This window comes from Habropoda laboriosa, unplaced genomic scaffold, assembly GCF_001263275.1.
Source record: "Habropoda laboriosa isolate 0110345459 unplaced genomic scaffold, ASM126327v1 scaffold20, whole genome shotgun sequence".
Classification (NCBI taxonomy): domain Eukaryota; kingdom Metazoa; phylum Arthropoda; class Insecta; order Hymenoptera; family Apidae; genus Habropoda; species Habropoda laboriosa.
In genome coordinates, this window is record NW_017100143.1 from 927,905 (window position 1) to 942,333 (window position 14,429).

Sequence of the window (14,429 nt, forward strand, 5' to 3'; positions counted from 1 at the left end):
TTTTTCGGACGGAGTCCGTACCGAAAAGGTTAAGTAAGAAAAGCTAATGTATTGTAGATCAACGAAACTTTTGTAGTATCGGGCCTCCGTACACAAATAGGAAACCTCGAAGGGAGAATATAGAGGGAGTGGTTGGCGTAGTGCGCAAAGCCTCAGCTTGCTAAGCCGAAGGTCCCGGGTTCGATTCCCGTTGCGTCCTTCAATATTTTTTCCTAGGTTCCTACACTTTGTAACCTTCAGTTTAGTAAATGAAATGGAAAATTGGAATTAAAATTCGTTTTCCTTAGTGATATAACTGTCTTTATCAGATCTTCACCAAAATTTGTGGCACGAGGAGTCTGACTCGTTATCATACGGCAAGGGGTTAAATAAAATTTCCAACAAAATAAGCGTTAACAAGTGAACCGGGGGAGTTTGTTGTGGTCAATTACGACGCGGTTGTAAATCGAGTTGCAAGATGCGGCACGGCAGCAACGTTAAGTTAACGTTAAAGCAACGCGCATCAGCAATGTAGATTGGCTCGACGTTTAGAATCCACGATGGAAAAAGACACCGCCGGCGACGAACATCGGTGTGCGTGTTTGCTTGCCTGCGTTTCATTTTCAATCGCACGTCGCTACTCGAATCACAATCGGCTCTCCCGTGTCTTTTGTTTAGAGAAACTCGAACGTCTCGCGGTGATAAACAGACGACAAACATGAGAAGATAAACCGACACGCGCGTTCTTTCTCTGTTGCGCGTACTGTTCGGAAAAGATACCCACGGTTTCGTCAGGATGAGGATCACCGTTATCCCTGCGAGTCAGGAAGATCACCAGAGGATAACAGAGTCGCGGAGGTGTTCCTAGCTCCAATTCCGGCGCCGGAAGCGACAGTCTCAGGGTCTCTTCTCCGTGGGGCTGCCTCCTGTGTATCTTTCAGTCAAGGAATAATTCATGCTACCGTTCAAGGGGTTTGTTTTATTTTTCTGCCGGTTGGACGAGGATCGAGGGACGAGACAGAGACGTAGATAGGCAAAAATGTGGAGTTAGCAAGGTTTCTGTGAGAGATTTTTGTGTCTTAGGAGGATTGTTAAACTCAGGTTAGAAGTTGCGTACAGTTACTCTCGTTAATGATACTTTTTGGAACGGTTCACGTTTTCAACCCTTTCGCTCGCGGCAGAATTTCAATCGCGACGACCGTTACATTTTTTGTTTCGCTCGAATTTTATAGTTTAGAGCAATATTTCCGAGGAGTCTTCAACTCTTTCGCTGAGGCAGATTTTCACGCGTAATGTGGGTAATTTTTTAACCACGGTTGCAAAATCTGTTACTTTGGTCGCGTCGTTTTAAAATCTGTTTCGTTGAATTAAGGTGGAAGTGTGCAAAGAAGAGAAATTAAGGAATAAATGACGCCGAAAGTGCGCCAAAAGGCACCAATAGCAGAACAAACGACTCGAGTTTCTCTCGAGAAGTAAAAATAATTACTTGACTAAATATTGAAAAAATTGCAATTCGTGAGAATCGCGAAGAAAATTCCGCAAAGGTCCCTTTCCACAACTTTCTCATCTCCCGCCAAACATTTAAAATACAAATTTTCCAAATTTATGCGAATTATACACACACCGAAAATTTCGTCGAAGTCGAAATTGCTCCAACTTGAAAAAATAGTTGGGCCGTTCTAAAAACTGTCCAAACATTAAATAGAAGTAACTAGCGAGAATCTGTGGTTAGTATAGGATAAGTTAGGGCAAAAACGTAGAAGGTTTGTTCTTTCTTTTTCTCTCTTCTTATACAAAATCTGGATGTTTTCTTTGACGTGGATGTCGGCTGGAAGGGTTAGCAAGTAACTCGAAAAAGAGACTGAACCGCGTAAGGAAGGATACGTTTGCGGCGGTGTGAGGTACTGCGCGTGGCCTTGAAGAAGAGTGCCGTTCAAGGACGCGTCTCTAAGGGTGCTCCAGGGCTTCCAGAGCGCCAGATGAAGCTCCCTTATGCTGACACCCCAGAGAGCCTGCAGAGAGTATTCGACTTGACTCGACACCTCGCACTCCACCTCTGCAACAATCAGACAAAAGAAGGAAAATAAGAAAATTGAGAAAGGGAGACAAAACTAGCGTATATGTACGACGTTTCTTCAAAGGCTTCTTTCTGCGAGAACAGTTATAAGGTTCTCCAAAAACGAGCCGTATTCAATGTTTCAAGGGTTCCAACGGTGTATACAGGGTGTTTCAGAAAGTGTGCTCTGAAAAGAGCCAAATTACCTAAAATAACGAACGAAAGTTTGAAATCGTGAGGGTTTTTTTTTTTTTTGAAACACCCTGTGTATGTAGAATGTTGGAAGCTTTGACACCTTGAGAACCTTGGGACAAATAGACTTCGCACAGGTGTATACTGTGTTTTTGTAAATTAGTTTCATACCAGAGAGCAGAGGAAATTGTACAAACTATTAATCAAACGGAAATTTTAATTCTTATCACTCCTCCAATTGTGTCTTACTTGGCACACAGCTTTACTTTTATTAAAGAAATTATATTACTTTTGAAACGAGTAAATAGAAAAATAAATAAAATTTGCAGGTTATGTCGCATTTGAAATCTCACAAGCAAGGAAATGTCGAGGATACTTAAGTTGCGACAAAAACTTGAAATGAGCAAAGATTGTCTTAAAATGATCGAAAGATTATTATTCGCACGTTAGGCCGCATACTAAAATCTTGCAAGCAAGCAAATAAATATTTCATATTTAAAAATTAAAAAACAATTAAGAATAAGAATTTCACATTTTCTCCTGCACATTTTATTACTAGGCATTTACTTTGAAGCACCCTTTGGTGCTCGCGGAGAGTGCACGCAGGTACATACGTTCGACAATCGCAAGAAATTTCTCGCCAATTACGGGAGAATCGCAAAAATTATTTCGGTTCGGCCAACGTGAATGGTCCCCAGAATCACTTTTATACACGTCGTGGAGGGGAGAATCGTGTGTAGCGGTGTGTGTTAAACGCGTGTTATTTCACAGTCGTGACGTTACTCAAAATCATTACGTAACGAGCCCACTTTCGACTGCTTTTTTCCTCTCTTTTTCTCCCTTTTTTCCCCACTCGTCTGGAGCGCTCCAAGATATCTCCGACGGCCAACGGGGTTTCCAGGTCACGCGTGAGAGGAGAGAGACCACCGGCACACTTCCTCCAGTTCTAATTCGCGCGGAGAACCGCCACCGCCGCTGCGCTCCATTGTCCCATAAGCCCGCGAAACGAGCGTAAAACAGAGAAACCTGCTCGTTTCGCGGCCATTTAACGTCACTTTCTAACGACTCGTTACCATTTGCCGATTGACCTTTTTCTCGCGTTAAATATGCCCGCACGTAACACACGTTGAACTTAAAGGAGAGACGGTGCAGGAAATCCTCGGATTAGTCACCAGGTGAATTCGCGGAGCTCGATCTTTAGAGCGAAGTAGAATTTCCAAATTGACGAATGTGATTTTCCTCGATGGTTGTGGAAGATTCTAAACCTCTGAACCATCTTCTAAGTTAGCAATGTACCAGACAGATTGGTCCATAGAGTGAACCGAGGGAGGACCTCGATTTTTGAAGTAACTTGTAATTCTCGATTCAAAATTGCACATTTTTTTCTACGGTCCCAGGTGGTCCAGTGTCGTATCGAGATATTCAGACACTTTTCGTTCATTTCCAAACATTTTTCACGCCGATAAGAAGACAGAGATGTTGGCGAACAGTGCGAATCAAGCAAGGAGCTCGAATTTTGAGATAAACTATAATTCTAAATGAAAAATTCTACATTTTTTCTATGGTCCCAGGTGGTCCACTATTTTCTCAACATATTCGTACACTTTTTGTCCATTTCCGAGCATTATTCACGCTGATAAGACGACAGAAACGTTGGCGAACGGAGTGAGTCGAGCAACGAGTTGAAACTTTCGAACAAACTACAATTCTAAATGAAAAATTCTACTTTTTTTCGGTGGTCCCCGGTGGTCCAAGCTTCTAAGAACATATTCCTACGCTGTTCGTCAATTTTTTCACCGATGAAACGCCAGAGAGATCTCGGTTCGCCGAGCGAATAAACGGAGTCGACGAATTCGAGGGGACATTGCAACGAGAGGGGAAAAAACCGAAATGTTGAGCAACGATGTCGAATTAAGTTGATCGGAGTCTGTCGTGGCTAAAAATTGCCGCGGTTCGACAGAGAGGCCACTGTCGAGGAGATTGTTTCGAGATCACGCGAGGCCGGTGTGAACGAAAGTGAAAGCTGCTGGCAAAGACCGGGATCGTCCGACGCGGTAGAGTTTGAACGCAAGTGGAAGTATCGAAACGGCCATTCCACGAAACGACAGAAACCTTTCTTGCCTGCGTGCAAGGACAAGCGTACTTTTCGACACGATTAGAGCACAGCCAGTGTCCTTTCACGAGTAGCCCGAGTTGTCCATCTTTTTTTTTAATCGAATTCGTGAAGGAATCCGCCGCGGAGTTCAAGATCAGAGATCGCAAAGATCTCTGTCCGTAAATTTCGGCTTCTTTTTTTTTTCTCCAAGCAAACGTTCGGAATTTTTATTGCAACATTTCTCAGTTACCGAATTGGACTTTTGGAGAATTTACCGGGTATTTAATTGAAATTGTTTAAGGGATTGGGAGAATTTTTTGTTGAAACTATTTAAAGGATTCGGAGAATTTTTAGTTGAAATTATTTATGAGTTTCTGCGAAGTCTTTATTCCGGAGATAAAATAATTCCAGGTTTCTGAATTTAATTCTTTTCCGCGCAAGTATCTGGAATTTGTAGCGTAAAATTGTGTTTCTCAAGGATCTGTGCGATTCGAGTTAGAAAAATTTCACGAATTTAAGGAATTTTCAATCAATTTCTCAATTTTCACAAAATTCTCAAATTTCTTTATTTCCGAAATTTAATCACGTTAACCCATCGCTTAGAATTTCAACAAAACCATCACCCTATAAATACAAATTTCACCTAATTTTCGACACGACAGGATCTCCTCGTCTCCAATTCTATTTCTTTTATTTCTAAAATTTCACAATACCCAAAATTTAACCGCATTAACCCATCGCTTAGAATTTCAACAAAACCATCACCCTATAAATACAAATTTCACCTAATTTTCGACACGACAGGATCTCCTTGTCTCCGCATTACTTCCCACGATTCGAAATTCCCTCAAAGTCCCTCGAATTTTCGACTCCCCTTAATTACTTCAATCGGTACACGCGACGAAACGTGCAACGAAACATAGCTCGTAACTTAGAGATACAGCGTTACAATCAAACCCGGAAACACGATGCATTTCTTCGTGGCACGAATCGAGGAAACGTCGAAACGCGACAGAATCGACAAACAATACGAGTCTCGCCTGAAATTCTCGTGTTCAACCGCAAAAAAACAAGGTTGAATATTGCAAAACCGATTCACGGAGAGCATTTTACACGTATCGAGAAACACGAGGAATTACTAAACACACGGAGCAAGAACAGATTTCTGCTATTAACATCAAATTATCCTGTTTTTCTTCCTCAACGTTAATATATGAAATCGATTCAACAGATTTGGCGTTACAACGTTGTTTCTTTGTCCTGCTGGTTCGACTGAAAAACACTTCTACGATGTAGCAATTTACCCTCTAACGGAAAAAGTGCATTTTCATGCTGCAAGATTGGAGAATTATTCGAGTATTTCTTCTTCTTCTGTTTTTCATTATCTTTCTTTTTTGTTTCGTATATATGTATAACAAGTGCAGAGTTGCGCAATTTCACGTTAAAGCATGGTCGGTGAAGCACAACTGGAGTGGTTGGCAAAGACTTTAACACGTTCACTGGCATAAAGGGCGGAGCAATGTGGGTCAAGCTTCACGAATGATATCCTAGAAGTCCTGGAGGAGATAGGAATACTTCTTTGCAAGGTGAGCCGCTTTTCAGAATCAGGTGTATCAAATGTGCTAGATAGAGACTGAGAGCAATCTAGATAATGGCGGAGAGAATGCTGAATTCGCGACGGGGGATTTTCTAAGTTGACGTTCTGAATTTTTTATCGTCTCGAGGATTAACGCGAGCCTGTTCTCGACGTAAGCTTCTTCCGTGAAGCTTTTTCTCGAATATAGTAGGAAATGTTTTGCGGTATTTGTTATCTCGTTTTACTGATTCATTTGTAAAGAGAAATTCGCGAGTTTAACGAGGACATTGATGATCGTTTTAAAGAGTATATCTTTGAGAAAAAAGGTTCCAAAGAATTTAAAGATGTCGAATGTTCCAAAGGCTTCAAAAGTTCTCAATATTCCAAAAGTTTTTTTTTTCAAAAGTTATTCCAAAGTTTCAATGGCTCAAAGATTTCTAAAGTTCTCAAAGCTTCAATGGTTCAAAGGTTTCTAAAGTTCTCAAAGTTTCAATGGTTCAAAGATTCCAAAGGTATCAGAAGTTCTTAAAGTTTCAATAGTCCAAAGATCTCAAAAGTTCTCAAAGTTTCACTGGTTCAAAGATTCCAAACGTTTCAGAAGTTCTCAAAGCTTCAATGGCTCAAAGATTCTTAAAGTTCTCAAAGCTCCAATGGTTCAAAGATTCCAACGTTTTCAGAAGTTCTCAAAGTTTCAATAGCTCAAAGATTCAAAAGGTTTCTAAAATTCTCAAAGCCTCAATGGCTCGAAGATTCCACAGATTTCTAAAGTTCTCAAAGCTTCAATGTTTCAAAGATTCCAAAGGTATCGGAAGTTCTCAAAGCTTCAATAGTCCAAAGATCTCAAAAGTTCTCAAAGTTTCAATGGTTCAAAGATTCCAAAGGTTTCAGAAGTTCTTCAATGGCTCAAAGATTCCTAAAGTTCTCAAAGCTTCAATGGTTCAAAGATTCCAACGTTTTCAGAAGTTCTCAAAGTTTCAAAGATCTCAAAAGTTCTCAAAGTTTCAATGGTTCAGAGATTCCAAAGGTTTCAAAGTTTCCAAGGTTCTCAAAACAGCCATATTCCATAAAACATCCATAGTTCCAAGATTCTCAAAATTTAAAACCTCCAAGATTCTCAATTGAAAAAAAAAAAAAAACACCAAAGTTTCCACTCAAAAATTATCCACAGAAAAATACGAGTATACATAATTAACCTGCACCGTAGGCTTTTCACAATCGAGGACCGCAACTCGATCATACGTTGTCGAACTGTTCGGTGAAAGGCCAGCAGACCAACCAGAGTGCAATCGCGTTCAAACTACACGTACGTGTTATTACCAAACCGTTCAACGAAGTGCAACGATAATGAATCGCGACGCTGACAATATGTAACTTAGCTAAGTGGAAACTGGTTTTTCAAGTACCAACTGTTCGATTTAGACGACTGTAATTAACCTGAATTCCATGGAACAGTTTCGTTTCAAACACTTCGAAACTACATACACGTGTATTCTATCTACCATCGAATCTTGGAATTTTCGTTTCCTTTTACCGATAATAGGTAACATATAGACGGAAATCTCTATGCAACCGTTGTTGCAATCGATTTTATTTACGATCTTCAAGCTGTGATCTTCGACGATTGCAGAAGTATCGTTACCATAGCCAGTTATTGACACCGTGGGTCACTGCTATCCCACGATTCTTGCGAAAAGCAGAACGGTAATTACGCGAGGAAGATCATTCTCCTCGATTCGGATTGATCTGTAATTTTTTTTGCGTTGAAAATTGAAATTTTTCGATTCTCCTCGATTGGGACTACTTTGTAATTTTTTGCGTTGAAAATTGACTGAAATTTTTCGATTTTCCTTAATTAGAGCTCATTTGTAATTTTTTTGCACTGAAAGTTGACTGAAATTTTTCGATTCTCCTCGATTGGGACTACTTTGTAATTTTTTGCGTTGAAAATTGACTGAAATTTTTCGATTTTCCTTAATTAGAGCTGATTTGCAATTTTTTGCATTGAAAATTGAAATTTTTCGATTCTCCTCGATAAAAGGATTCGATTCTCCTCGTTCGATTGAAAATAATTTATAACAGAATCTTTCACGGAAGTTTTCCATTTCTACATAAATTTTTTATGGATGTTTTCAACGAACCGTTCAATGAAACAGTGTGAAAAGAAACGTTTGAAAAGTTTCGCCTTGAAATTTTTTAATTTTCGCGCGGTCTTTTATGAAAGGTGTTAATGAGCCATTGAACGAAACAGGGTAAAGGCTAAGGAAGAAGAAAACAGCGTAATAACTCTGAAATTTCCGTCGAAATTCTCCATTTTTGCACAAGCTTTTTATGTCAAGCAGTAAGGAGTAACAAGATAAATGGAGACACTAACTTTTAATACAGTTCTTTGTTTTCCGTGTTTCACGACTTGGAACGTCTTAACCCTTTGGCTACAAAAACTGTACCAATTACGTCTGGTAAAGTTGCCTTTCAATCAAATAATACATCTTTTGTACTACGAAATATCGTATCACAGCTATAAAAATGTATTAAAAACAAATAAAACCAAAAATTTATCATTTCTACCATAATTCAATTTTCTTCAGAAACCACACAAAGAAAAGAAAAATTCCTACGGTAGTTCAATTATCTTCCGAAATACGAAAGAAACCCGAAAAATTTCTACAGTAGGTTCAAATTTCCCGCGAAAAGTAAATAAAAATAAAATTTGCCATTTCTACCATACTTCAATTTTCTTCCAAAACCGCACAAAGAAAAGAAAAATTCCTACAATACTTCAATTTTCCTCTGAAGCACGAAAGAAAAACTACAGCAGTTGAATTTTCCCGTGAGAAACAAAAGGAAAGGACAATGATGTTCCCCCAATGAAGAAACAACGGTGGCAGCAAGCAACGTGGAACGGCCGATTATCAAATGTCGTTGCATAATCCTGCCGGAGCCGCTAATCCGTTCCCCAGGTTGCACCAGCTGCTCGTGGAAATCGGCCCGGCTGTACGTGTGTACCATCGTTTTACAAGACAAACGGCCGGTGGTTCGGAGCTGGCCGAGCGCGTACACTATTACCGTAATACCAACGTAACCCGGAGAAATTGAGAAATTACTCTTCCTCCTCGATTACACGTCCTCAACGATAAAAATAGTGTCGAAGGTCGGGCGGTCGTCTGTCAAACGGAACGCCACACCGTGAGAATAATCGAAATTAAACATATTCGCTATTAATTAAAAAAAAAAGAAAAACAATTATCTGACTTTTTAAAGAAAATAAATCCTAATCCCAATTTAATTCTCCTAATAATTCAAATATAGATTTATTGTTTAACAAGGTCAACTTGTTGCGTCAAAATGATGAATATGCAAAATTTCAGCAAAATGGGTTAAAAGTGATTAAAGAAGGAAGAATAAACTTATTCCATAATGTAAATTGAAGTTCAATTAAAAAAAGAACCCACGTCATTAAGAAAATTTCAAGCAATTTCATTTTCATAATTATCTATATCTGTTCCGCGTTCAATTACGAATCTCCATAATTCGTCTAATTGCACATTCATGATACATACAATGTACGAGGAGATCGATAGACGGGTTTTAGCGGATATCGAACGTGATTCATCCGTTTAATGAATATTTCCACCGGTCACGAGTGTGTGTCTTTGAATTCGTTTGCATTATTTATTTCTCAGATGCGATTCGAAATCTTTTCTGTCACAGTTGTGTCATAGCCTATCAATAGTTTTTGTTTCATGAATGAAGAACCGCGGACGAGCAACGAGAATCGAATACAGTAAACGCGTGAAATCGTATCGTTCTTCGCGAGGGCATCGCTTCGTTTTCCATGAAATTGCCATCTCGATTGTAACCACGATTCCTGTAGCTATTGGTTGCTGTGTTAATCCATCTCTGGCTGACTTCTCGAATCTCTGACGTGGTCTCTTCTTCGTTCCACCGGTGTTATATATCGACGTTTGTCTACCTGTCCTTTCTCTCTCCTTTGTCTCTCTCGTCGATGAGTTATTGCGTCGCGCTCTCGTGTCTCCTTTCTGCCAGATTCCTCGCGTGAGTCAACGTCTCAATGACGGTGTTCTTGAGAATGAAATAAACGATTCTTAAAAGCTCGTTTTCTTCTCTCTTCGCAGAGTCAGGAAAATACTCCTTGCCGACAGAGTCGAGAGAATTGTTGTTTGAAAAGAAGCACTTTTGCGTTACAGTTTCCTCGGTCGGTAATAACTTTACCATCACTTGGTGACCTTTCTATGTTACCGATTTGTTTGCGATGTTTTTCCACTTTGTGAAAAATGATCTAGAGAAGTTTTCTTATTCTGCAATAATTGCTCGTGATCTCTTTCTTAACTATTTTTCCATGTCACCGATTTTTTTTCAATTTCTTACCATGTTTGTGTCACTCGGTAAAAAATGACTCAAAGGAATTCCCTCTAATAATTGCTCGATCTCTTAACTATTTTTCTACGCCGTCGATTTGTTTGCGATGTTTTTCCACCTTGTGAAAAATGATCCAAAGATGTTTCCTCATTCTCTAATAATTGCTCCATCTCTTTTTTAACAATTTTTAAAAAATGTTTCTTCCTCTCGGTAAAAAATGATCCAAAGAATTTGCCTCGTTTTCTAATAATTACACCATCTCTTCCTTAACAATTTCTCTGTCACCGATTTTTCAAAACTTTCTCACCATATTTCTTCCTCTCGGTAAAAAATTTTCTGTTTTCCCGAATTTTCTATGTTACAAATTTCTTAAAATTTCCTCACCATACTTCTTCCACTAGGTAAAAACTAATTCAAAAGAGTTCCCTCCTTATCGAACAATCGCTCGATCTCGCATTTCCTCAACAATTTTCCGCGTCACAGATTTCTCTGCCCATCTGCAATGATTTTCCACTTTACCAAAAATGCTGCACAGTAGTTTCCTCGTTCTCCGCTAACACCTCGATCTCTTCCCCAACGAATTCTTCCACACCATCGATTCATCACACCTCTCCTATCTAACTACCCAAAAGCAGATCGTTCAAGTGTTTTCCACGACCGTTTAGGGCAGTCTCGCCTCGCGAAAACGACCGAGGAGAAGTGGGAAAACTGTCAGCAGGGAGTTCGCCATAAACCGATCGTTTCCACCGACCTTGATTGTTCTACGCTCGTAGAGTCACGTAGCCAACTCAGGATTTCCTTTCCTCCCTTTTCCTCGCGATCTCGTACTCCTATATTCAGTCGTTCGCAGTTCTTTACCTGGTCCGTATCCGACCCAAAAGTAGCCACGGTACATGTAACAGTTTTCAGCCTTGAAGCCACAATGTCGAAATCCGTACGAAGAAGAAGAAACCAACTGGAGAACGCTAAACTACCCACTTCGATCTTAGATAAATTACAGTTTCCCACGACAAGTGTCTCTGCGGATTTTTTCAGGTTTCGATACACTCTCGAGTGTTTTTAGCGAAAGAAATTTCCATTTATCGATGTCGAAACGAACCTGATCGTCGTTCGGGTTAACATTCGCCTGCGGTGGATTTATTTTCGAGGTCTTGTTGGAGTTTATTGGGTCAATGGATGAGAAATTTATTCGTTCAACGAACCAGATGAAATTTGAACTGGATTCGGTTTATTTTTACGATTTCATCGAACCTCTTCGAAGGCAGACGGGAACAGCTTATTTGTTGCTGTTCTAGCGATCTAGAGATTGAATTTTCCAATTTTCTTGGGTCAATTTTGGGTCAATCAAGCTTTGAAAAACTGTGAAAAAATTCTCGAGTACTTGTCGAAGTCTCTATTAGATTGTACAATTGTTCGTTAAGTGGAGTGTATAAAATTTGTTCCAACAAAAATCAAAATACTGGAGTGAAATTTCACTTGGGTCATAAAAGACCCAGATTGCCAATGAAAAATTAATTACACTCTATTCAAGCCATATTTTTATTCAAATATATCAAATTCGGTGTATAAAACTCCTCCAATTCACAAAATTATTAGTACAAAATATGGAATATGAAAATGAAATGAAATACGAACGAATTCCTCGAATATTTATAAAACCGAATAAAATAAGATTAATACCAAAAATCTTTTATCAAATAGTCGAGCCTTAGAACCAAAGACAAATTCACACTCTCCATCGCACTTGCACTCTACTCAAATTAGCCGAATGAAAATTTCACCGTATCAACTGTACTCCAACAACTTTAATATCCTCTGCTAGTAAATTACACCCTGTCAGAATATCTCTGGACAGTTTGGGAGCAGTACCGCACTCCAGAAAGAGGTCAGTACAAGTTCACTATTTCACGAGTGGGACACATTCGAGAGAGTGGCGGCAGTAAACCTTAATAAACGTTCGAATCAACGGTATTTATACGTAATTCCTCGTTGGCCTTTCTTCGCGTACATGTAAAAATAATCAAAGTACAACGATGTATAGTTGGGGCCACGATATAGCGAGGTCGTGAATTAAACTCTCAAGAATCGGCATCGATTGATGTTGCGGCACTCAAGGCCGTGTGTTGCAGTCTGTTTGAGGGTTCCAACAATAAACTTTGGTACTTCAAGTAGAAAATGGTATTTCATTTACAAATGGAAAATATGTTAATATTAAAGCTACACAATCCTTTTGCATGTTCTATCTGTACATAACACGAGCAGGTAAATGAAAATGTTAAAGACCTCAATAAGACCTTTACTTGTAACCGTACTTCCAAAAGCGGCTTTTCCTAGAAGAAAAAAACCCTAAATTGTCCTAGCTGAACTCAATTTTCAGTAAATATATTAGAATCAGTTTGACTTTCGCTGGATACAAGAATTCTTTGTACGGTCCTGACCATGGTTTCAAGTACTTATCTGCTCGTATTTCAGTCAATTTCGGGGTCCCGGCAGCTAAAACATGTTTACTTTGACGCCTAACCGATTTTACGACCTCGCTATATCGTGGCTCCGACTATACGTTCAAGCTCCCGGCATTGTAAAGATCCATGAAACATACACGGTTCACTGGAATCAAAAGGACAAGGGAGAGACGATAATTGCTTGTACGTCCATGAAAAGTAAAAGTCGACGTTTTTATCTTTACTCTTCAGCTGTCGCAGCTTTTTCTTTCTTCTCTTTTTTTCTTTTTTAGTTCTGGCATACGGAGGCGAGGAACTCGCGTGAAACCGAGAGAGCCACTAATTGTCCCATCCACTTGACTCCTCATTTGCAATCCTCCTCGTTGGGTTTCCCGAGAGAGAGAGAGAAACAAGATCTTGTATCTGTACGATGTTCTACGTTGGCAATAACAAGTCTACTGTGTCTTTTTCATCGATCGACAATTCATTCTCGACGATCTGTCAACGAGGTAAACGAGGCGTATAGCGATTATCGCGATAAAATCGAGTTGTGTTCGATCTCGAAATTCCATTTCCTGTTTGCGGCGAAATGAAGCAACGTAATTCGTTGAGTAATTGCTAATGAAAATGATAAAGGTGGATATTTGATCGATGGAGAATTTTGCGGAGAAGAAAAATTTGAAAACTTGCAAATTTTCAGAACTTTCGAATTTTCAAAGCTTTCGAATTTTCCACACCTTCAAATTTGCCAAACTTTCAAAGCTTTCGAATTTCCAAAGCTTTTAAATTTTCAGAACTTTCGAATTTTCCACACCTTCAAATTTTCAAAGCTTTCGAATTTTCCACACCTTCAAATTTTCAGAACTTTCGAATTTTCCACACCTTCAAATTTTCAGAACTTTCGAATTTTCCACGCCTTCAAATTTTTAAAGCTTTCGAATTTTCCACGCCTTCAAATTTTTAAAGCTTCCAAATTTTCCAAACCTTCAAATTTCCAGTACGTTCAAATTTTCAATGTTTTGAAAATGTCAAAACAAAGATTGCACATTTTCACGTGATACCCACTGTTTGTCCGAGATTCTCAGGTGATAATTCCCGCCCCACCTTCGAAAAAGAGAACAGCCTACACGGTCGAGTGGCGGCGACAAAGGGGGATAAATATTTATCCCGAGATTCGCATGCAAATGTGCAAAAGTTCTATCCAAAGAAGGCGACTGCCAAGTAAAAATAGTCCTTTGTCAGTAAAACGCGGCACCTTTGAGAAACAACGGAACATTCTAGGTGCAAAAAATTGCCCGAAGCAAGTTTGCGCAGAATTTCTCTCTCCTTTCCATATTCTCCACTCTTTACTAATTCACCAAGTAAATCACTTTACTCCACATACAAAACATCGATACCAAAAAATTCATTAACCTCCCTTTATCTAAAAAATTCAAGAAATTCTCAAATTTTTATCTCCTATTAATTTCTCGTCTCTCCCAGCGTTCGCGTAAATATTTTTCAAATTCTCTCCGAAGAAACCAAACGAATTATCTTCCCAAAAAATTCTTTCATCAATTCCATCTCGAACATCACACGAGAATATTTTTCCTCTGTTGACAATTTTATTTCTATTTTCCTCGAAATATTCTCGGGTCCGCTCCGATGTCAATATTGACACCCAATTTCCCCCACCCATATCTTGTATCTTTTCACGAAAAATCAAGCGACAGA

The 14,429-nt window shown here is 39.3% G+C and overlaps 1 protein-coding gene across 1 annotated transcript in view; it reads right to left on the reverse strand.

Moving 5' to 3' along the window:
• The window catches only part of LOC108573345 (cell growth regulator with RING finger domain protein 1-like), a 37,291-nt gene that overhangs the window by 3,042 nt on the left and 19,820 nt on the right, over positions 1–14,429 (reverse strand). The window contains exons 3-4 of the mRNA XM_017935756.1: positions 1,864–2,035; positions 764–905 (exon numbers count right to left, since the gene is read on the reverse strand). Coding sequence (XP_017791245.1) covers positions 764–905; positions 1,864–2,035 — 314 coding nt within the window. The remainder of the gene's footprint in view (positions 1–763; positions 906–1,863; positions 2,036–14,429) is intronic.